The sequence below is a fragment of the Oncorhynchus tshawytscha genome, linkage group LG19 (genome assembly GCF_018296145.1).
Source record: "Oncorhynchus tshawytscha isolate Ot180627B linkage group LG19, Otsh_v2.0, whole genome shotgun sequence".
Taxonomy (NCBI): Eukaryota; Metazoa; Chordata; class Actinopteri; order Salmoniformes; family Salmonidae; genus Oncorhynchus; species Oncorhynchus tshawytscha.
In genome coordinates, this window is record NC_056447.1 from 16,549,510 (window position 1) to 16,574,968 (window position 25,459).

At 45.1% G+C, this 25,459-nt stretch overlaps 1 protein-coding gene across 1 annotated transcript in view; it reads left to right on the forward strand.

Moving 5' to 3' along the window:
• LOC112218407 (membrane-associated guanylate kinase, WW and PDZ domain-containing protein 2) overlaps positions 1-25,459 on the forward strand; it is a 312,288-nt gene that overhangs the window by 137,120 nt on the left and 149,709 nt on the right. The window contains exon 6 of the mRNA XM_042302010.1: positions 7,583-7,662. Within this exon, the coding sequence (XP_042157944.1) occupies positions 7,583-7,662 (80 nt within the window). The remainder of the gene's footprint in view (positions 1-7,582; positions 7,663-25,459) is intronic.

The window sequence follows — 25,459 nt, forward strand, 5'->3', positions numbered from 1 at the left end:
TGCAGACTGGCAGCTCTGGCTGCTCCATGCAGACTGGCAGGTCTGGCTGCTCCATGCAGACTGGCAGGTCTGGCTGCTCCATGCAGACTGGCAGCTCTGGCTGCTCCATGCAGACTGGCAGCTCCATGCAGACTGGCAGCTCTGGCTGCGTTGAACAGGCAGGAGACTCCGGCAGCACTAAACAGGCGGGAGACTCCGGCAGCGCTGGAGAGGAGGAAGGCTCTGATAGCGCTAGACAGGTGGGAGACTCCGTCAGCGCTGGAGAGGAGGAAGGCTCTGGCAGCGCTAAACAGGCGAGGCACACTGAAGGCCTGGTGCGTGGTGCTGGCACTGGACCGAGGACACGCACAGGAAGCCTGGTGGACCGGACCGTGAAGGTGTACTGGAGAGCCTGAGAGCAGGACTGGCACAGGACGTGCAAGGCTAGGTAGGTACACAGGAGGCCTAGTGCGTGAGGCTGGCACACTCTTCACCAGCCGACTAACACGCACCTCAGGACGAGTATGGAGCGCTGACCCAGGTGCCATCAAATCCCCGACACGCTCCGTCGGACGAATATCATACCTAAAGCACCAAACTAGCAACTCTCTCCTCCACTTTCCCCATTAACTCCTTCACAGTCTGCTTCACTCACCTCCAACACCGGCTCTGGTTCTGGTCTCCTCCTTGGCTCCTCACGATAAACAGGGGGAGTTGGCTCAGGTCTGAACCCTGACTCTGCCACACTCTCCCTGAGCCCCCCCCCCAAAAAATTTATGGTGCTGACTCGCGGGCTTCCATCCGAGTCGCCGTGCTGCCTCTTCATACCAGCGCCTTTCCGCTTTCGCCGCCTCCAGTTCTTCTTTGTGGCGGCGATATTCTCCAGGCTGTGTCCAGGGTCCTTTTCCGTCCAATATCTCCTCCCACGTCCAGAAGTCCTGTGATCGCTGCTCCTCACGATAAACAGGGGGAGTTGGCTCAGGTTTGAACCCTGAATCTGCCGCACTCTCCCTGAGCCCCCCCCCCCAATACATTTTTGGGGCTGACTCTCGGGTTTCCTTCTGCGCCGCCGTGCTTGTCTCTTCGACTCCATTCTCCTATAGCCCTCTTCGCACTGCTCCAGCGAATCCCAGGCGGGCTCCGGCACTCTCTCTGGGTCGACCGCCCACCTGTCTATTTCCTCCCAAGTCGTATACTCTATACTCTTGCTGTTCATAACGTCCTCCCATGTCCATTCCTCTTTTCGCTGCTGTTGCTGTCGCTGCCTGTCACCACACTGCTTGGTCCAGTTGTGGTGGGTGATTCTGTAACGGCTTTCTTCTGTTGAAGGAGAGTCAGACCAAAATGCAGCGTGGTTAAATCGATACATGTTTAATAGAAGAATAAACACGATAAATACAAAAAACAATAAACGTACGTGAAAACCGAAGCAGCCTAAACTGGTGCAATAACACAGACATAGGAACAATCACCCGCAAACACACAGTGAAACCCGGGCTACCTAAATATGGTTATAATATGGTGAGAACTTCCGGCGCCGACAGAGATGGCCGCCTCGCTTCGCGTTCCTAGGAAACTATGCAGTTTTTTGTTTTTTTACGTGTTATTTCTTACACTAGTACCCCAGGTCATCTTAGGTTTCTTTACATACAGCCGAGAAGAACTACTGAATATAAGATCAGCGTCAACTCACCATCAGTACGACCAAGAATATGTTTTTCGCGATGCGGATCCTGTGTTCTGCCTTTACAACCAGTGATCCGAGTGGATCACATGCAGCGACCAAAAAAAAAACTCAGAAAAAGAGGGAAACGAAGCGGTCTTCTGGTCAGACTCCGGAGACGGGCACATCGTGCACCACTCCCTAGCATTCTTCTTGCCAATGTCCAGTCTCTTGACAACAAGGTTGATGAAATCCGAGCAAGGGTAGCATTCCAGAGGGACATCAGAGACTGTAACGTTCTTTGCTTCACGGAAACATGGCTAACTGGAGAGACGCAATCCGAAGCGGTGCAGCCAGCGGGTTTCTCCACGCATCGCGCCGACAGAAACAAACATCTTTCTGGTAAGAAGACGGGCGGGGGCGTATGTCTTATGGCCAACGTGACATGGTGTGATGAAAGAAACATACAGGAACTCAAATCCTTCTGTTCACCTGATTTAGAATTCCTCACAATCAAATGTAGACCGCATTATCTACCAAGAGAATTCTCTTCGATTATAATCACAGCCGTATATATCCCCCCCCAAGCAGACACATCGATGGCTCTGAACGAACTTTATAGAAACCGTGGATTGATGGCAGCATTCGTGTGAAACTGAAGGCACGAACCACTGCTTTTAATCAGGGCAAGGTGTCTGGTAACATGACTGAATACAAACAGTGCAGCTATTCCCTCCGCAAGGCTATCAAACAAGCTAAGCGCCAGTACAGAGACAAAGTAGAATCTCAATTCAACGGCTCAGACACAAGAGGTATGTGGCAGGGTCTACAATCAATCACGGACTACAGGAAGAAACCCAGCCCAGTCACGGACCAGGATGTCTTGCTCCCAGGCAGACTAAATAACTTTTTGCCCGCTTTGAGGGCAATACAGTGCCACTGACACGGCCTGCAACGGAAACATGCGGTCTCTCCTTCACTGCAGCCGAAGTGAGTAAGACATTTAAACGTGTTAACCCTCGCAAGGCTGCAGGCCCAGACGGCATCCCCAGCCGCGCCCTCAGAGCATGCGCAGACCAGCTGGCCGGTGTGTTTACGGACATATTCAATCAATCCCTATACCAGTCTGCTGTTCCAACATTCTTCAAGAGGGCCACCATTGTTCCTGTTCCCAAGAAAGCTAAGGTAACTGAGCTAAACGACTACCGCCCGTAGCACTCACATCCGTCATCATGAAGTGCTTTGAGAGACTAGTCAAGGACCATATCACCTCCACCCTACCTGACACCCTTGACCCACTCCAATTTGCTTACCGCCCAAATAGGTCCACAGACGATGCAATCTCAACCACACTGCACACTGCCCTAACCCATCTGGACAAGAGGAATACCTATGTGAGAATGATGTTCATCGACTACAGCTCGGCATTCAACACCATAGTACCCTCCAAGCTCGTCATCAAGCTCGAGACCCTGGGTCTCGACCCCGCCCTGTGCAACTGGGTACTGGACTTCCTGACGGGCCGCCCCAGGTGGTGAGGGTAGGCAACAACATCTCCTCCCCGCTGATCCTCAACACTGGGGCCCCACAAGGGTGCGTTCTGAGCCCTCTCCTGTACTCCCTGTTCACCCACGACTGCGTGGCCATGCACGCTCCAACTCAATCATCAAGTTTGCGGACGACACAACAGTGGTAGGCTTGATTACCAACAACGACGAGACGGCCTACAGGGAGGAGGTGAGGGCCCTCGGAGTGTGGTGTCAGGAAAATAACCTCACACTCAACGTCAACAAAACTAAGGAGATGATTGTGGACTTCAGGAAACAGCAGAGGGAACACCCCCCATCCACATCGATGGAACAGTAGTGGAGAGGGTAGCAAGTTTTAAGTTCCTCGGCATACACATCACAGACAAACTGAATTGGTCCACTCACACAGACAGCATCGTGAGGAAGGCGCAGCAGCGCCTCTTCAACCTCAGGAGGCTGAAGAAATTTGGCTTGTCACCAAAAGCACTCACAAACTTCTACAGATGCACAATCGAGAGCATCCTGGCGGGCTGTATCACAGCCTGGTATGGCAACTGCACCGCCCTCAACCGTAAGGCTCTCCAGAGGGTAGTGAGGTCTGCACAACGCATCACCGGGGGCAAACTACCTGCCCTCCAGGACACCTACACCACCCGATGCTACAGGAAGGCCACAAAGATCATCAAGGACATCAACCACCCGAGCCACTGCCTGTTCACCCCGCTGCCATCCAGAAGGCGAGGTCAGTACAGGTGCATCAAAGCTGGGACCGAGAGACTGAAAAACAGCTTCTATCTCAAGGTCATCAGACTGTTAAACAGCCACCACTAACATTGAGTGGCTACTGCCAACACACTGTCAATGACACTGACTCTACTCCAGCCACTTTAATCATGGGAATTGATGGGAAATGATGTAAATATATCACTAGCCACTTTAAACAATGCTACCTTATATAATGTTACTTACCCTACATTGTTCATCTCATATGCATACGTTGATACTGTACTCTATATCATCGACTGCATCCTTATGTAATACATGTATCACTAGCCACTTAACTATGCCACTTGGTTTACATACTTATCTCATATGTATATATTGTACTCGATATCATCTACTGTATCTTGCCTATGCTGCTCTGTACCATCACTCATTCATATATCCCTATGTACATATTCTTTATCCCCTTACACTGTGTATGACAGTAGTTTTTTTTGGAATTGTTAGTTAGATTACTTGCTCGTTATTACTGCATTGTCGGAACTAGAAGCACAAGCATTTCGCTACACTCGCATTAACATCTGCTAACCATGTGTATGTGACAAATAAAATTTGATTTGATTTGATGATTTGGTTCCCAATCAGAGACAATGATAATCACCTGACTCTGATTGAGGACCGCCTCAGGCAGCCATAGACTTTACTAGACAACCCTACTCAGCCACAATCCCAATACCTACTAAAACCCCACTACAAAAACACAACACAAAATAAACCCATGTCACACCCTGGCCTGACCAAATAAATATATAAACACAAAATACTAAGACCAGGGCGTGACAGGCCTTTATGATAGAGTTGCCAGACTGAAGCCACACCTCAGTTAAAGACACATGACAGCCTGCTGGAGTTTGCCAAAAGGCACCTAAATACTCTCAGACCATGACAAACAAGATACTGTGTTCTGATGAAACGAAGATTGAACTCTTTGGCCTGAATCTCAATATTCACATCAGGAGGAAACCTGTCACTATCTCTACGGGGAAGCATGGTGGCAGCATCATGCTGTGTAGATGTTTTTCAACGGCAGGGACTGGAAAGCTTGTCAGGATCGAGGCAAAGATGAACAGAGCAAAGTACAGAGATCCTTGATGAAAAACAGCTCCAGAGCATTCATGACCTCAGATTGGGGCTAAGGTTCACCTTCCAACAGGGCAATGACCCTAAGCACACAGCCATGACAACGCAGGAGTGGCTTCGGTACAAGTCTCTGAACGTCCTTGAGTGGCCCAGCCAGAGCCCAGACTCGAACCTGATCGAACATCTCTGGAGAGAATTGAAAACATCTGTGCAGCAATGCTCTCCATCCAACCTGACAGAGCTTGAGAATATTTCCAGAGAAGAATCTCCCCAAATACAGGTGTGTCAAGCAGGTAGCGTCATATCCAAGATGACTTGATGCTATAATCCCTGTCAAAAGTGCTTCAACAAATTACTGAGTAAAGGGTCTGAATACTTATGTAAATATGATATTTTGGTCCAAAACGGCTAACAGTTTCTACACCCAAGCCATAAAACTCTTGAACATCTAACCAAATGGCAAACCAGAGTATTTGCATTGCCCCCACCCTCCTATTTTACACCGATGCTACTCTCTGTTATCATCTATGCATAGTCTCTTTAATAAATCTACCTACGTGTACCTATTACCTCAACTAACCGGTGCTCCCGCACATTGACCACTGTATATAGTCTCGCTATTGTCATTTTACTGTTGCTCTTTAATTACTTGTTACTTTTATTTCTTATTTGTATTTTTTTTAAACTTAATTGTTGGTTAGGGGCTTGCAAGTAAGCATTTCACCTGTTGTATTTGGCACATGTGACTAATACGATTTGATTAGCAAAAAAAACTGCTTTGTCATTAAGGGAATGTTGTGTGTGAATTGATCAGGGGAAAAAACGATCAATTTTAGAATAAGGCTGTAACAAAATGTAACAAAATGTGGAAATACTTTGCGAAGGCACTATTTTAGGCTTGCAATAACAAAAGGGTTGAATTCTTATTGACTCAAGACATGAAGCTTTTCGTTTGTAATTCATTTGTAAACATTTCTAAAAACAGAATTCCACTTTGACATTATGGGGTAGTGTGTGTAGATTAGTGACACAATCTAAATTTAATCAAGTTTAAATTCAGGCTGTAACACCACTCGGAGTGTGGTGTCAGGAAAATAACCTCACACTCAACGTCAACCAAACTAAGGAGATGATTGTGGACTTCAGGAAACAGCAGAGGGAACACCCCCCTATCCACATCAATGGAACAGTAGTGGAGAGGGTAGTAAGTTTTAAGTTCCTCGGCGTACACATCACAGACAAACTGAATTGGTCCACCCACACAGACAGCATCGTGAAGAAGGCGCAGCAGCGCCTCTTCAACCTCAGGAGGCTGAAGAAATTTGGCTTGTCACCAAAAGCACTCACAAACTTCTACAGATGCACAATCGAGAGCATCCTGTCGGGCTGTATCACCGCCTGGTATGGCAACTGCTCCGCCCACAACCGTAAGGCTCTCCAGAGGGTAGTGAGGTCTGCACAACGCATCACCGGGGGCAAACTACCTGCCCTCCAGGATACCTACACCACCCGATGTCACAGGAAGGCCATAAAGATCATCAAGGACAACAACCACCCGAGCCACTGCCTGTTCACCCCGCTATCATCCAGAAGGCGAGGTCAGTACAGGTGCATCAAAGCTGGGACCGAGAGACTGAAAACAGCTTCTATCTCAAGGCCATCAGACTGTTAAACAGCCACCACTAACATTGAGTGGCTGCTGCCAACACACTGACTCAACTCCAGCCACTTTAATAATGGGAATTGATGGGAAATTATGTTAAATATATCACTAGCCACTTTAACTATGCCACTTTGTTTACATACTCATCTCATATGTATATACTGTACTCAATACCATCTACTGTATCTTGCCTATGCTGCTCTGTACCATCACTCATTCATACATCTTTATGTACATATTCTTTATCCCCTTACACTTGTGTCTATAAGGTAGTAGTTTTGGAATTGTTAGCTAGATTACTTGTTGGTTATTACTGCATTGTCGGAACTAGAAGCACAAGCATTTCACTACACTCGCACATCTGCTAACCATGTGTATATGACAAATAAAATTTGATTTGATTTGAAATGTGAATATTTTCTGAAGGTACTGTAAGTGTCGAGATGTGTTAAATCTCTGATGAAGCTTTAGCATTCTTATACAGTAGATGCAACAGAAAGACAATATATTCCATTAATCCATTTCAGCCATCACCAGGGTGTTTGACAGGTCATTTTACACACACACAAACTGTTTCTCTCTCTCTCTGTCTTTCTAATGAGGAGCAGAGGGACAAATAGAGAATATATGGCAGTTTTGTTCACCTTAAATATCTCACCCTCTCACTCACACACAACCTCTGTCCTGCCCATCTCAACTCCACATAAAACATTGTAAAAAAAAGTTCTAATGTGTTTTTTTTGGGGGTATTGCCACTCAACCACACAGGCGCTGATCTCTCTCTCCCTCTCTTCTTGTCCTCTCTGTCTTCCTTGCCTCGGTCTCTCCTCTCCATTTATGTACTGTATCTCTTTCTCCTCATCCCCCCCCTCTGTCCTCCTCCAGTCACAACACCAAAACCACATCATGGCTGGATCCTCGGCTGGCAAAGAAGGCCAAACCACCTGAGGAGTGCAAAGAGGACGGTGAGTGTTTTTATGTAAATGCACAAATCTATGTTTATGCATGAGGTGTCTCTCTTCTTCTCTTCAAAAAGTATGTGGACACCTGTTCATTGAACATAACGTTCCAAAGTCATGGGCATTTAATATGGAGTTGGTCCCCCCTTTGCTGCTATAACAGCCCCCACTCTTCTAGGAAGACTTTCCACTAGATGTTGGAACATTGCTGTGGGGACTTGCTTCCATTCAGCCACAAGAGTATTAGTGAGGTCGGTTACTGATGTGGGGCGATTAGGCACGGCTTGCAGTCACCGTTCCAATTTTTCCCAATCGTGTTCGATGGGGTTGAGGTCAGGGCTCTGTGCAGGCCAGTCAAGTTCTTACACACCGATCTCGACAATCCATTTCTGCATGGACCTCACTTTGTGCACGGGGGCATTGTAATGCTGAAACAGGAAAGGGTCTACCCCAAACTGTTGCCACGATGTTGGAAGCACAGAATTGTCTAGAATGTATGCTGTAGCTTTAAGATTTCCCTTCACTGGAACTAAGGGGCCCAGTCCAAACTATGTTACACATTGTCGATTTTACTTTTTGTGTGAGTGTGTATGCTTGTTGAATAGACCGAGACCATTAATTCTACTTCACCAAACTTTATAGTTGGCACAATGCATTTGGGCAGGTAGCATTCTCCTGGCATCCGCCAAACCCAGATTTGTCCGTTGGACTGCCAGATGATGAAGCGTAGTTAATCACTAGAGAGAATGTGTTTCCACTGCTCCAGAGTCCATTGGCGGCAAGCTTTACACCACTCCAGCCGACGCTTGGCATTCCGCATGGTGATTTTAGTCTTTTAGGCTGCTCGGCCATGGAAACCCATTTCATGAAACTCCCGATGAACAGTTATTGTGCTGACGTTGCTTCCAGAGGCAGTTTGGAACTTGGTAGTGAGTGTTGTAACTGAGGACAGATTATTTTTATACACTACGCTCTTCAGCACTCAGCGGTCCCATTCTGTGAGATTGTGTGGCCTACCAGTTCGCAGCTAAACCGTTGTTGCTCCAAGACATTTACACTTCACAATAACATCACTTACATTTGACTGGGGCAACTCTTGCAGGGCAGACATTTTAAATAACTGACTTGTTGGAAAGGTGGCATCCTATGACTGTGCCACATTGAAACTCACTGAGCTCTTCAATAAGATCATTCTACTGCCAATATTTTCCTATGGAGATTGCATGGCTGTGTGCTAGATTTTATACACCTGTCAGCAACGGGTGTGGCTGAAATAGCCGAATCCGCTAATTTGAAGGGGTGTCCACATACTTTTATTTATATAGTGTATCTATATATTGCCATACACTGAGTGTACAAAACATTAGGAACACCAGTTTATGTATTTCTGTCTTTTAGCTGTTATTGTTTATTAATGTTCTGTAGTATGTCATGTTTTGTGTCGACCACAGGAAGAGCACCTGCTGCTTTCGCAAAAGCTAATGGGGATCCTAATAAAATACCAAATACTAATATTGAGTTCCCATCCACTTTTGCCCTCAGTACAGCCTCAATTTGTTGGGGCATGGACGTTACAAGATGTTGAAAGCATTCCACAGAGATGCTGGTCCATGTTGACTCCAATGCTTCCCACTGTTGTGTCAAGTTTGCTGGAAATCCTTTGGGTGGTGGACCATTCTTGTTACATGGGAAACTGTTGTGTCTAAAAAACCCAGCAGGGTTGCAGTTCTAGACACACTCAAACCGGTGCTCCTGGCACCTACTACCATACCCCGTTCAAGGGCACTTAAATATTTTGTCTTGTCGATTTACCCTCTGATTGGCACGCACACACATTCCATGTTTCAAATGTCTCAAGGCTCATAGCTTTCACCTGGATTCACCTGGACAGTCTGTCATGGAAAGAGCAGGTGTTCCTAAATGTTATGTAAATATGAATATTTATAGCTTTCAGTGTTCGGAGATGTTGGCTGAGAGTTACAAGAGTGGAGACTGCAAATCTTACCAAATTACGCAAGATTTTAGTTCTGGGTTAACCGTGATTACTCCCCCCTCTCATCTCTGTCCAGTAAAGGACCTGTGTGTGACGGGAATTAAAATAGCTCCTTCATCCCTCTTTTGAATCTATTTTTATTCTCTCTCTCACTCCCGACTGGGATATTCTCAAGAATACCTAAAACATTAAACTGGATAGTTAATTATCATATGCTGTTAAAACAGGGAATTGCTGCCATATTGCCTCCACATATTCAGTCAGTATATGTCCTTCTAAATCAGCAAGGGCAAGGAAACAGGAAATTAAGAAAAGGAGAATAGGACAGGATATAGTAAGTGTAGACATGTATGACATAGGGAAGGAAGTGAAATAAATAGGAAAGGAAATGAGAATAGGACGTGGGAATGGAATGGGACGTAGGAAAGGAAGGGATATTAAATGGGAAGGGTATGCAAACAGGAAATCAATGGAAGGGAAGAGGTTTTATGAAGGAAGGGGAGAGGACATAGGGCTGGAAAGGGAAGGGAATGGAATATGATATAGGAAGGGAAAAGACTAGGACATTGGAAAGGAAGGTGAGGGTTTAAGGACATAGGATAGGGAAGGAAATAAGACCGAAGGGGATACGATGTAGAAATGGAGTGAGGGGGGTTCTAGGACATAGGAAAGGAATGGGAGGATTTAGAAAAGGGTGGGTTTCAGGACATAGGAAGGGAGGGAGGAAGTAGTAAGGGAAATTAATTAAGGAAATAGGACCTAAGGAAGGAGGAGAATAAGACATTGGAAGGGGATAGAATATAGGAAAGGAAGGGGGGACATAGGAAAGGAAATTAAGGAAGGAAATAGGAGACAGGAAAGGAGGGGAATAGGACATTGGAAAGGAATGGGAGAGTTTAGGAAAGGGTGGGTTTTAGGACAAATGAAGGGAAGGGAATTATGACATGGGAAAGGAAATGAAGGAAGGAAATAGGACATAAGAAAGGAGGAGAATCTGACATCGGAAGGGAAGGGTTTAGGATATAGGTAGGGAAGGGTTCAATAATATAGGAAGGGAAGCCTGTTTTTAGTATTGGTACATTACATAGCCCCAATGTTGTTTGTCGTTGTTTGCTGCCAGTCTGACTGAAGAATTCTGGGATTTCCTGGAGCCTCACAGCTAGAAACAGGGAGGCAGAAACAAATACATGTTTACTTTCATCAACCTTCCCCTTTTCTCTTGCCCCCCCCCACATTATTTCCCCCTCTCTTTCCTTTGAATCCTCTATGTCCTTCACTCTCCCTATGTCAGCCTCTTGCTCTCCTGCTGTGTTGAGAGACTTTTTGTCTTGCTTTAAATGAAACATTCTCATTTCATTAAAACCTCGCCCCCCCATTAAAATAAAACACCCAAATATATCCTGTACTGCATACATGTACCTTGTACCTGTATACTCACCTTTCCCTCTACCACACGATACAAAACACCACCACAATAACCAAAAACGTGCAGAGACCATCCCTTTAGATAATAGTAAAGGGTATGTTACACCCCCCCCCCCCGTTCCTCCTTGTTACCCCCCACCCTGTTCCTCCAAATAGCCAACTTTGCCTGAGCAAACAGAAAATTCAACAAAACACATTTTGCCTTTTCCTTATTTGAATACCTATACCCCATTATAAAAATCCCAACAATAAAAAACACCCCAAACCTCTCACACAGACATTCCAACACAGACATTAATGGCATTAAGCTGGCACACACAGAAAACACATGAATCACAGTTTCTCTCATAACATAGAAGAACCCCCCTGCCCGACTCCCGTTCCAACACCCGTGTTCAACCCATGCCAACCAGCTGTTAGTGGCCCGGGCTTCATGTAGAACCCTCCACTGGAAGTCCCCTGACCTCTTTGGTGCTGGGGGTTTGTAGAACCCCCTCCATCTAAAACCCACCATACTCTCCTCCCCACATACCCCCTGCCACTGATGTAACTTCACTCCCTTCGCTGTTACTCACCTTAATGCAGAGGTTGTAGAGGGCTTTACCTCCCCACCCCCTCAAACTCCCCCAGGCTCGGAATGTTAAATTCTAACAAGTCCTCCAGACCCCCTTGCCAGTCCCCAGTCTCTGACGTCACCTGCAGTGGCAGAAACATTGGTGGCCCCTCCCCCTTTGGCCACTCAAACACCCCTCTTACCGGCTCAGACAGTGCGTCCTGGACCTCCTCCAGGAATCTCCCCAGCAGCCTAAGATACATTATTCCTGTTTGTCGTGCCCGGACTTCCGGGGTTTTCCACCCCTCCTCTCCCAGCAGTCGCAGGTCACCCAGCCTTTGTAAACCCGCTGCCATCAGTTGCCTCTGCAGGGTGGCTGACTGAACCGATCTCAAAGGGATGGCTGGGTTGTGGACGATAGGCTCCTCCCACAGCCCAGGCTCCACATCCCCTTCTCGTGTGGGCCTTAGCAGCTGCCAGGCCCTCAGCACCGCAGAGTAAAAATCAGAGACCTGCTGTACTCAGCCCCTCCAGCCTCATGAGGAACAGTTGCTGGTCCAACCCTAATCCACCAGCTCTCCTCAGCAGCGCATGCTGGCTCCCTCCAGCCAACATCAGTATGGTACAGCAGTCTCTGCACCACCTTTAGTCAGGAAGCAGCCACCCTGCTCTCCAATTCCACCAGGCCCTGTCCTCCTTCGTGGATGGTCAAGTACAACACTGCGCCTTCAACCAGTGATGGCCCGATCAGAAAAAGTCCACCAGCTTGCATTGCAGGTCTGAGAGCAGACTCAAATCAAATCAAATTTTATTTGTCACATACACATGGTTAGCAGATGTTAATGCGAGTGTAGCGAAATGCTTGTGCTTCTAGTTCCGACAATGCAGTAATAACGAGCAAGTAATCTAACTAACAATTCCAAAAAAAAACTACTGTCTTATACACAGTGTAAGGGGATAAAGAATATGTACATAAGGATATATGAATGAGTGATGGTACAGAGCAGCATAGGCAAGATACAGTAGATGATATCGAGTACAGTATATACATATGAGATAAGTATGTAAACCAAGTGGCATAGTTAAAGTGGCTAGTGATACATGTATTACATAAGGATGCAGTCGATGATATAGAGTACAGTATCAACGTATGCATATGAGATGAACAATGTAGGGTAAGTAACATTATATAAGGTAGCATTGTTTAAAGTGGCTAGTGATATATTTACATCATTTCCCATCAATTCCCATGATTAAAGTGGCTGGAGTAGAGTCAGTGTCATTGACAGTGTGTTGGCAGTAGCCACTCAATGTTAGTGGTGGCTGTTTAACAGTCTGATGGCCTTGAGATAGAAGCTGTTTTTCAGTCTCTCGGTCCCAGCTTTGATGCACCTGTACTGACCTCGCCTTCTGGATGACAGCGGGGTGAACAGGCAGTGGCTCGGGTGGTTGATGTCCTTGATGATCTTTATGGCCTTCCTGTAGCATCGGGTGGTGTAGGTGTCCTGGAGGGCAGGTAGTTTGCCCCCGGTGATGCGTTGTGCAGACCTCACTACCCTCTGGAGAGCCTTACGGTTGAGGGCGGTGCAGTTGCCATACCAGGCGGTGATACAGCCCGCCAGGATGCTCTCGATTGTGCATCTGTAGAAGTTTGTGAGTGCTTTTGGTGACAAGCCGAATTTCTTCAGCCTCCTGAGGTTGAAGAGGCGCTGCTGCGCCTTCCTCACGATGCTGTCTGTGTGAGTGGACCAATTCAGTTTGTCTGTGATGTGTATGCCGAGGAACTTAAAACTTGCTACCCTCTCCACTACTGTTCCATCGATGTGGATGGGGGTGTTCCCTCTGCTGTTTCCTGAAGTCCACAATCATCTCCTTAGTTTTGTTGACGTTGAGTGTGAGGTTATTTTCCTGACACCACACTCCGAGGGCCCTCACCTCCTCCCTGTAGGCCGTCTCGTCGTTGTTGGTAATCAAGCCTACCACTGTTGTGTCGTCCGCAAACTTGATGATTGAGTTGGAGGCGTGCATGGCCACGCAGTCGTGGGTGAACAGGGAGTACAGGAGGGGGCTCAGAACGCACCCTTGTGGGGCCCCAGTGTTGAGGATCAGCGGGGAGGAGATGTTGTTGCCTACCCTCACCACCTGGGGGCGGCCCGTCAGGAAGTCCAGTACCCAGTTGCACAGGGCGGGGTCGAGACCCAGGGTCTCGAGCTTGATGACGAGCTTGGAGGGTACTATGGTGTTGGCTAGTGTATATAACTGCCCCGATATAGGGCATCCTTGTCTAATGCTCAGTCTCACTCAGACTGGCCTACTGAGCCCTCCTCCCACCTTGACTATACATGATGCCCCAGCATACAATAGATTCACACAAGTCAAAAAACTTTTCCCAGACACAGACATCACATTAAACAGATACTCATGGTCCACTCTATCAAAAGCCTTCTCTGATCTGATCTAAAGAGACCAGTCCAAAGTTCACATTAGAACCTCTCGACATGTCCGACATGTCCCTGATTAAGAACAAGTTGTCGATGATTGAGCATCCCGGTACACAATATGTTTGGTCCTTATGTACTATCAAGTCCTGATGTGACTTCAGTCTGTTAGAGAGGACCTTGGCAAATATCTTGTAGTCCGCACAGAGCAATGCCACAGGCCTCCAGTTCTTAAGTTCAAACAAGTCCCCTTTTTTGGGTAGGAGAGTCAGAACCACCCGATGGCAGCTCATTGGTAACTCTCCTACCCCGACGCATTCACGCAACACCCAAAAGAAGTCCAGTCCAATTATTCCCCAGAATTCTTTATAAAACTCCACTGGGAGTCCATCAATCCCCGGTGCACGACCAGGGGACATCTGGGTTACGGCCTCTGCCAGTTCATGGAACAACAGAGGAATGTCAATTTCATCTGTCTGTGCCAGAGAAAGATTAGGCTCCTCCCATACCCACAGCCCAGGCTCCACATCCCCTTCTTCTTGTTCTGCGAACAAGACCTGAGCACACATAGGATCACACATTTCTGCCCTATACAACTCAGTATAAAACTCTGCAGGTCGCTCCTGCATCTCCCCACCACAGAGGTCACCTGCTCATCCGACAGCCGTAGACAATGCATACCTTTTGCTTTCCAAACCAAAGGAGGAGGAGCAGAGAGCATCCAGCTCCTTGAGCATGGAGAACCTAGCTCCTACAAGTTTTCCCTTTGCTTTAACCTGGAAAAAACTGCCCAGGTCCCTACATAACTCAATTAAAGTTATGCTAGAAAGTTAATTAAAATTAGGCAAAATTAGCCTGGAGGCCTACATTGCCTTGCCCCACCAGCTCTACCTCCCTATCACTAATACTACGCTCGAGTTCCCCTAAATCTCTCCTTGAAACTGAGGATGAGAGAGCTGTATACTGTTGACGGAAAAGCCAAATTTGGACTTTCCCCACATCCCACCATTGACTCAGAGACTCATACACTATTGTACTCTACTCTATTATACTGTACTCATACGATAGGATGCCTGCCGAGGCCCTGGTGAAATAGACAGCCGAGCCATGGTTATGTGGTTATCCGTAAACCCCACCGGGAGAATGGTAATGCCCAACAGCCTATTGCTCTGATTCCTGGACATGTAAAAACATTCAAGTCGGGCTGCACTCACCCTAGCCCCAAAAACCTTCACCCATGTATACTGTCTTATGTTTGGATGTTTAGTTCTCCAAACATCCACTAGGTCGAACTGATTAATGATGTCCCTTAACACTCCCACTGACAATGAATGAGGCTCTTCCCCATTTCTATCTTTCGGAAAATCCAATGTGCAGTTCCAGCGTCTCCTCAAGCGCTACCTGTGAGTTCCTGTCTAAGACATCCAAATAGAGCCCTCCTCTCTCGCTCCCTGTGTTAGGCACATACACATTTATGTTGTTAATTTCTGCTTAGGAAAACCAGTTCCTAAGAAATATCGTTTGCCAACGAGAACTTACTGAACAGAGACCTCCAAAAAAAAATCTGAAAGGTTAGTCCTCGGGGTTTAGCCTGCTACATAAGTTATGTTATACTCACAGGCATGATTCAAACAGTTTTAGAAACTTCAGAGTGTTTTCCATCCAAATCTACTAATAATATGCATATCTTATATTCTTGGCATGAGTAGCAGGAAGTTGAAATTGGGCATGCTATTTATCCAAAAGTGAAAATGCTGCCCCCTAACCCCAAGAGGTTATTAACTCAAACAATTTGCATAAACCAGATACCGGAGTTGATGGTGGGCGATAAACTCCTGCTAGCGTTAATAGTGCATTATGACCAAGGACCACATTTACAACTAAGCATTCATACTGTTTCGGAACATAAGTTGAAATGGATACAGTGACATCTAGGTTGCATTCAACAAATATGGCAATACCTTAACCTCTACCCACTCTGTCTGCTCTGTAGACATTTTACCCAGCTAAATGAACATCTGAGTCTGGAACAGAGACACAGAGCCAGGATTCAGATATAATCGATATGTCAGCATGTGATTGTGAGACCAGTATTTCAATCAAATCTAGCTTTTGGATGAAGCTTCTAGCATTCAAATGAATAGTTGTCTTACAGAACAAAGAGGGTGATTCTAATCCAGTTAGAATCAGGAATTCCCCAGGGTAGATGTCTAGGCCCCTTGCTTTTTACATTTTTTACTAACAACATGCCACTGCCTGAGTAAAGCCAGAGTGTCTACGTATGCGGATGACTCAACACTATACATGTCAGCTACTACAGTGACTGGAATGACTGCAACACTAAACAAAGAGCTGCAGTTAGTTTCAGAGTGGGTGTCAAGTAATAAGTTAGCCCTAAATATTTCTGAAACGTAAAGCATTGTATTTAGAGCAATACACTCACTAAACCTTGTAATAAATCATGTGGAAATTAAGCAATTTGAGATGACTAAACTGCTTGGAGCAACCCTAAATTGTAAACTGTCATGTTCAAAACATATTGATGCATTAGTAGCTAAGAGGGGGAGAAGTCTGTCTATAATAAAGTGGTGCTCTGCCTTCTTAACAACACTATCAACAAGGCAGGTCCTACAGCAGGTCCTAACCCTAGTTTTGTCGCACCTTGACTACTGTTCAGTCGCGTGGTCAGGTGCCACAAAAAATTACTTAGGAAAACTGCAATTGGCTCAGAACAGGGCAGTATGGCTGGCCCTTGGATGTACACAGAGAGCTAATATTAATAATATGCATGTCAATCTCTCCTGGCCTAAAGTGGAGGAGAGATTGACTTTGTCACTTATTTCATTTATGAGAGGTTGAATGCACCGAACTGTCTGTCTAAACTATTGGCACACAGCTCGGACACCCATGCATACCCCACAAGTCATGCCACAAGAGGTACAGTGCCTTGCGAAAGTATTCGGCCCCCTTGAACCTTGCGACCTTTTGCCACATTTCAGGCTTCAAACATAAAGATATAAAACTGTATTTTTTTGTGAAGAATCAACAACAAGTGGGACACAATCATGAAGTGGAACGACATTTATTGGATATTTCAAACTTTTTTAACAAATCAAAAACTAAAGAATTGGGCGTGCAAAATTATTCAACTCAATACTTTGTCATTGCCAACAAAGTGTCACGCCCTGGTCAAAGTCCAGTGGGGTTCTGGGTGAGGACTACTAGGCCATGGTCGGCGGCGAGGGTGGACTATCCAGGGACGCGAGGAGGAGGGACTAAGACATTGATTGAGTGGGGTCCACGTCCCGCGTCGGAGCCGCCACCATGGACAGACGCCCACCCGGACCCTCCCTATTGTTTTGAGGTGCGTCCGGGAGTCCGCGCCTTAGGGGGGTGGGGTTCTGTCACGCCCTGGTCAAAGTATATGGTGTTTGTCTTTATTTATTTGGTCAGGCCAGGGTGTGGCATGGGTTTTTGTATGTGGTGTGTATGTATTGGGATTGTAGCTTAGTGGGGTGTTTTAGTTAAGTCTATGGCTGTCTGAAGTGGTTCTCAATCAGAGGCAGCTGTTTATCATTGTCTCTGATTGGGAACCATATTTAGGCAGCCATATTCTTTGAGTGTTTCGTGAGTGATTGTCCTTAGTGTCGTTGTTCCTGTCTTTTTCACAGGAACAACTGTCAGTTTTCACAAGTATAGGCTGTTTCGGTTTTCGTTCAGTTCATTACGTTCTTTGTTTTTGTAGTGTTTGTATTGATTCGTGTTTTACGGTTGTTTATTAAACATGGATCGCAATCTACACGCCGCATTTTGGTCCGACTCTCCTTCACCACAAGAAAACCGTTACACAAAGGGTATATAGCACAGTCAAATGTTTTCTGTAAGTCTTCACAAGGTTTTCACACACTGTTGCTGGTATTTTGCCCCATTCCTCCATGCAGATCTCCTCTAGAGCAGTGATGTTTTGGGGCTGTTGCTGGGCAACACGGACTTTCAATCCCTCCAAAGATTTTCTATGGGGTTGAGATCTGGAGACTGGCTAGGCCACTCCAGGACCTTGAAATGCTTCTTACGAAGCCACTCCTTCGTTGCCCGGGCGGTGTGTTTGGGATCATTGTCATGCTGAAAGACCCAGCCACGTTTCGTCTTCAATGCCCTTGCTGATGGAAGGAGGTTTTCACTCAAAATCTCACGATACATGGCCCCATTCATTCTTTCCTTTACACGAATCAGTCGTCCTGGTCCCTTTGCAGAAAAACAGCCCCAAAGCATGATGTTTCCACCCCCATGCTTCACAGTAGGTATGGTGTTCTTTGGATGCAACTCAGCATTCTTTGTCCTCCAAACATGACGAGTTGAGTTTTTACCAAAAAGTTATATTTTGGTTTCATCTGACCATATGACATTGGGAGAATCTTCTTCTGGATCATCCAAATTCTCTCTAGCAAACTTCAGACGGGCCTGGACATGTACTGGCTTAAGCAGGGGGACACGTCTGGCACTGCAGGATTTGAGTCCCTGGCGGCGTAGTGTGTTCCTGATGGTAGGCTTTGTTACTTTGGTCCCAGCTCTCTGCAGGTCATTCACTAGGTCCCCCCGTGTGGTTCTGGGATTTTTGCTCACCGTTCTTGTGATAATTTTGACCCCACGGGGTGAGATCTTGCGTGGAGCCCCAGATCGAGGGAGATTATCAGTGGTCTTGTATGTCTTCCATTTCCCAATAATTGCTCCCACAGTTGATTTCTTCAAACCAAGCTGCTTACCTATTGCAAATTCAGTCTTCCCAGCCTGGTGCAGGTCTACAATTTTGTTTCTGGTGTCATTTGGCAGCTCTTTGGTCTTGGCCATAGTGGAGTTTGGAGTGTGACTGTTTGAGGTTGTGGACAGGTGTCTTTTATACTGATAACAAGTTCAAACAGGTGCCATTAATACATGTAACGAGTGGAGGACAGAGGAGCCTCGTAAAGAAGTTACAGGTCTGTGAGAGCCAGAAATCTTACTTGTTTGTAGGTGACCAAATACTTATTTTCCACCATCATTTGCAAATAAATTCATTAAAAATCCTACAATGTGATTTTCTGGATATTTTTTTCTCATTTTATCTGTCATAGTTGAAGTGTACCTATGATGAAAATTACAGGCCTCTCATCTTTTTAAGTGGGAGAACTTGCACAATTGTTAGCTGACTAAATACTTTTTTGCCCCACTGTATATGTAATTCTATGAACCACCCCTTGTATGAGTGTGCTTCCTTCCTGAGTTCGGATATGATTCAGTTGAGTTCCTGCAGTGTTCTGATGGTCAGGGGGAGTGTGTGTGTGTGTAAGAGAGAAAAGATGAATGAGTCATCTAATGCAGAGGATTCAAAATTTGTTTTAATATCCGAGATGCAAGACACACACACAAACCACTCAAACATGCAAACTGAAGTTATACCCAGCACATTACATTTTTGCACAAATACCCATCTACATAATGACCCACACGCCTATGTAATCTGTCTGTGCTATGTGTTACTATCTATTTTAGGCTGAGTTGATGCATGTGTGGCGTCAATTGATTTAGTGTCATAGAAGATATGTGTTACGCTCATTCAGTCACGTATCCAAGTGTAATATGAATCAGAGCTTAAACCACACACACACTTAACATTGCTGATACACATCCATACATTTCATACTGCAAACACAATTACACACTCACTATTAACATTCTCAGTTTCTCTTTTTTGCTCTCTATTTGAGAGGCATGGATTAGAGACAAAACAGAGCCCTCAGCTCCGAAGATTAAAAAAAAGAGACTTCCTCTGTTGGTTGCTATGGAAACGGTTTCCTCTTTCCATATGAAGGGAGGGCAGCCATTTAAGGTGGCTCACAGCCAAGGGGAGAAAATAAGGATATTTAAGGTAGTTCTTTGGAGGGGGAGGGGGAAGCAGTAAATGGTACCCTATTCCCTATATAGCTCTCTCTCTATATCTAATGAAAATGGCAGAGATTCAAGGTGGTTTGATGTAGTTGATGTAATCAATTCAGCCAGAGAATTCTGTGTTTATTTGGATCCCCATTAGCTTTTTGCAGAGGCAGCAGCTATTCTTCTTGTGATCCACAAAAAAATAAAACATACAATGACAAGCAACAAAACACTGGTACACTGACAGACAACAAATTGGACGCAAAGGATTTACTTCAGACACCGGACAATACCCAAATCCCAGTCATTCAGATGAAGAGGAGATTTAGGGGTCGTAGGTCTTGTAAGAATCCGAAGGCCAGTGCGTACAACCCTTCTACCACCAGTCCTATTAGCCAACGTGCGATCATTGGATAATAAACTGGATGAGCTCTGATCAAGACTATCCTACCAACGGGACATTAAGGCTAGTGAGACAACTTCCGGTGAAACTGGAGGGCGCACAATTCAAATAAATAATCATAAAAATGATGGATATTATATATTTAGGTACATACAAGTGTCTATATTGGTTTAAAGCGTACATTCTTGTTAATCTAACTGCACTGTCCAATTTACAGTAACCATTACAGTGAAAGCATGCCATGCGATTGTTTGAGGATGGCGCCCCACATCAAAATATTTTTCCACCGGCACAGGTTTCATAAATTCACAAATAGCGATGAAATATTAATTTACTATTTGAAAATCTTCCTCTGATTTGTCATCCAAAAGGGACCCAGCTATAACATGTAGTGTAGTTTTGTTAGATAAAATCCTTCTTTATATCCCAAAAAGTTACTTTAGTTGGCGCCATCGATTTGAGTTATCCACTAGTTCAACATGCCAAGATAGGAATCCTAAAATCCACACCTAAATGTTGTTTCAACAAGTCAAAATATATTTCTATTTAATCCTCAGATACCCTAAAATGTAATTAAACTATAATATTTCATACGGAAAGAAGTATGTTCAATAGGAAAACGATATTAGCAGGTGTGTCCTCTTCATCGCACACGCATACATGGATTTCCAAGTCTGCGTCCCTGTAGTAACTCATATTTCTTACTCGTTTTGGAAGAAACAAGCCTGAAACCTTGAACAAAGACTACTGACACCCAGTGGAAGACATAGGAATTGCACACTGGAAGATAGATTTAATCATTTCCCCATACGTTCCATTGGAAGAGCATGGGCTCTCAAAAAAATACATTTCCGGTTGGTTTTTCTTTGAATTTTCTCCTACCATATCTATTGCATTTCGGCATTTGCCGTATGGTTAGTGAGAAAGTCCACATTGCAAATGTACGGTCCCTTACTAGACGTCCGAAAACGTTTTTAAAATTCGCGGACGGCGTCGGGCCGAGCGGCAGGGCCGGACCTACCAGGAAGTCATCAAATGAACTTTGTCGGACATTCGGTTTCCGTTTCACAAAAATAATAAGATTTTGGTCATTTTTCCACTGTCCCAGAATATCCCACAGGGGGCATAAGCAATCATATTGCTATCGGACAAAACATCACGATTCACGACGGGGCCTTATCTCGAAAACGGAAAATATTTCGAAGCCGAAACTCGGTGAGCGTAGGTTTGGCATAATGGGCAGTTGGCCCCGAACAAGATGGCGTCCAGGCCTCAACGGTTTTTGAGTTATGGCCATTTATCTGGGATTAAAGGTCCAAAATGAAAATAGAGAAATTATTTTTCCACTTCATGTCAAAGTCAAGGAGCCTCCGGTGTCAATAAAAAAAAGAACCAGCCATTTATCTATCGTCATTTTAAGAGAAATCGTACAATGACAGATTGGTGATGTTCACGGATAGGTGTTTTTTTTTTTTCAACGGTTACAGATCTAGTTGCAGGGTGTTCTTACGAATCTTTTTAAAGTGTGCTGCGGAGCTCTGCGAGATTTCTGTGATTTTCTATGATTTTCTGAAATAACACACACTCACTAAACCCTCTGTAAATAACTCAGTTCTTAACGTAAAGACTTAAAACTCAGGATTCTGTAAAGGCATACCCCAATCAGGATATGGGTTTATTTATAGCTTCCTGTGCCAACCGGAAGTGCCTTAATGATGTCATAGTGGCAGTTTCCAAGGGTTAAAAAGGTCAGATCTTTTCAAAACTTCATATGTGTGATTAGGCAATCCCCATAAACTGTAAGTCAGTCATTTCTCCCAACAGATGTCAAAGAAAAGCTCTCACACACACACACAGCAAGGATGGAGTGACAAAGTGCGGTGCTTAAAGACACAGAGAGCAGGCAATGGCATTACCATAATCCCTAGGCCGTGCCGAGTTCAACGAGATATCCCGCTTGACCGTAGCTCGCTTGCATTTTACAACCATATTTTTATTTTTGGGTTACCAGGTGCCTATTTTAAACAGTCCATAAAGCACTCAGGGCGGCCCCCATGGATAGAGGGTCGTAGTAGGGTACTCCCATAGCGGGCATGGACAATAGGAGTCCCGGTAAATGCATTTACAACCATATTTTTATTTTTGGGTTACCAGTTGCACAACAATGCACGTGCATTTGCAATATGATTCTATAGTGAAAAAACACCCCAAATGGACATGATGAAATCAACACAACGAGTGATGGAAAGGAACAACTATCACTGCTCGGCCATCCTGTGTTCATCAGGCCAGTCAATTTTGCATTTTTGAGCATGTCAAATTTCATATGGTAAATGCCCATTGAACCATATTGCAAATGCACGTGCACTTGCAATATGATTGTATGTGAAAAGACATCACAAAATGGACAGGATGAAGTCAACACAACGAGCGATGGAAAGGAGCAACTATCACTGCCAGGCCATCCCGAGTTCATCTGGCCAGTCAATTTTGCATTTCTGCATGATTTTTGAGCATGTCAAATTTCATATGGTAAATGCCCATTGAACCATGGCAAATGCACGTGCACTTGCAATATGATTGTATGTGAAAAGACATCACAAATGGACAGGATGAAATCAACACAACGAGTGATGGAAAGGAACAACTATCACTGCCAGGCCATCCCGAGTTCATCTGGCCAGTCAATTTTGCATTTCTGCGATTTTTGATGCATGTCAAATTTCATATGGTAAATGCCCATTGAACCATATTGCAAATGCATGTCAAATTTCATATGGTAAATGCCCATTGAACCATATTGCAAATGCACGTGCACTTGCAATATGATTGTATGATTGAAAAGACATCACCAAATGGACATGATGAAATCAACACAACGAGTGATGGAAAGGAACAACTATCACTGCCCGGCCATCCTGTGTTCCCATAGCGGGCATTAATATCAGAATGACCGGTAAATGCATTTTGGAGCATATTTTAATTTTTGGGTTACCGGGTGCACAACAATCAGTATCCATCGTAATATTTTAAACAGTCCACAAAGCACTCAGGACGGCCCTGACAGAGAGAGGGCCGTAGTAGGGTGCTTCCATATCGGGCATTAATTTGAGAATGACCCTTAAATGCATTTAGGACCATATTTTAATTTTTGGGTTCCCAGGTGCACCCACTTTATTTTGGGTTCCCAGGTGCACCCACTTTATTTTGGGTTCCCAGATGCACAACTTCTATTTTGGGTCACCAGGTGCACGGTTCCTAACAGCGCAGCTATCTGCTTTATAGCCCGAGGGAGGGTGCTTAAGTGTGGGTGCCCTGGTTCACCTGGTGTGCGAGGTTGTGGATGTGGGGGGGTCCCATGCTGGAATCATCCCCGGAAATAGAGGAGTGTTACCTGGGTGGTGAGTAAGGGCCTACAAGCCTGGAGGTCCATATTTTAATTTTTGGGTTGCACCAGTTGCACGTTTTCAATCACCAGTTGCACAACAATCAGTATCCATCGTGATATTTTAAACAGTCCATAAAGCACTAAATGACGGCCCCCACGGAAAGAGGGCCGTAGTAGGGTGCTTCCATAGCGGGCATTAATATGAGAATGACCCTTAAATGCATTTTGGAGCATATTTTAATTTTTGGGTTACCAGTTGCACATGTTCAATCACCTCAACAGGTGCACAGCAATGAGTATCCATCAGAACATGTTAAAGTGTCCATACATCACTCAGGACGGCCCCTATGGAAAGAGCCGTAGTAGGGTACTCCTATATCGGGCATTAAAATCAGCATGACCGGAAAATGCATGTAGGACCATGTTTTATTTTTTGGGTTACCAGTTGCACGTTTTCAATCACCAGTTGCACAACAATCAGTATCCATCGTGATATTTTAAAGTGTCCATAAATCACTCAGGACGCCCCCGACAGAGAGAGAGGGCCGTAGTAGGGTACTCCTATAACAGGGCATTAATATGAGAATGACCCTTAAATGCATTTTGGAGCATATTTTAATTTTTTTTGGGTTCCCAGGTGCACATTTCAGATCACCAGTTGCACAACAATGAGTATCCATCAGAACATGTTAAAGTGTCCCGGTAAATGCATTTACAACCATATTTTTTTATTTTTGGGTTACCAGTTGCACAACAATGCATGTGCATTTGCAATATGATTCTATAGTGAAAAAACATCACCAAATGGACATGATGAAATCAACACAACGGGTGATGGAAAGGAACAACTATCACTGCTCGGCCATCCTGTGTTCATCAGGCCAGTCAATTTTGCATTTTTGAGCATGTCAAATTTCATATGGTAAATGCCCAAGGGTTAGAAAAGTCACATCTCTCCAAAACTTCATATGTGTGACTAGGTAACCCTCCTAAACTGTAAATCAGTCATTTCCCCCAGGAGATGTCAAAGAAAAGCTCTCATACACACACACAGCAAGGATGGAGTGAAAAACTGCGTTGCTGAAAGACACAGAGAGCAGGCAATGGCATTACCATAATCCCTAGGCTGTGCCGAGTTCAACGAGATATCCCGCTTGACCGTAGCTCGCTCGGTCTGGGCGCAGCGACCATTTGAAAAGTAGGCCCAATATGAAGCCTGCCCCACAACGTCATTTGCTTTTGGGTGACAGCGGCAGAACCGTTAGGTTTAGAAGGAAAATTCAACCACAGGAATGTTCCTAAGGTCCTTCCGATCCGTGCAAGCCTAACCTTGACCGTGTGGCATTAACCCTTGACAGTTAAAAAGAAGGTGTTTACATCAAACAGTTTGCATTGACTTCTCTCCCCATAGGAATACATTGCCTGCACCCCTAAATTCAACCTGGAGTCTATATGGGTTATGAATGCCGTATGAACCTGTCTTCGGTAACAGTCCATCAGGCCACTATGAGGTCTACCTGTGTTGATTCTAAGCTTCCTAGACCAACCGGAAGTGGTTCAAATCCCCCTAAAAGTGTATATCCATACCCTGCCTGCAGTTTGATAGACATAGTGCATTCAACCCTGTGTAAATCAGTCAATTCTTAACGTAAAGACTTAAAACTCAGGATTCTGTAACAGCATACCCCAATGA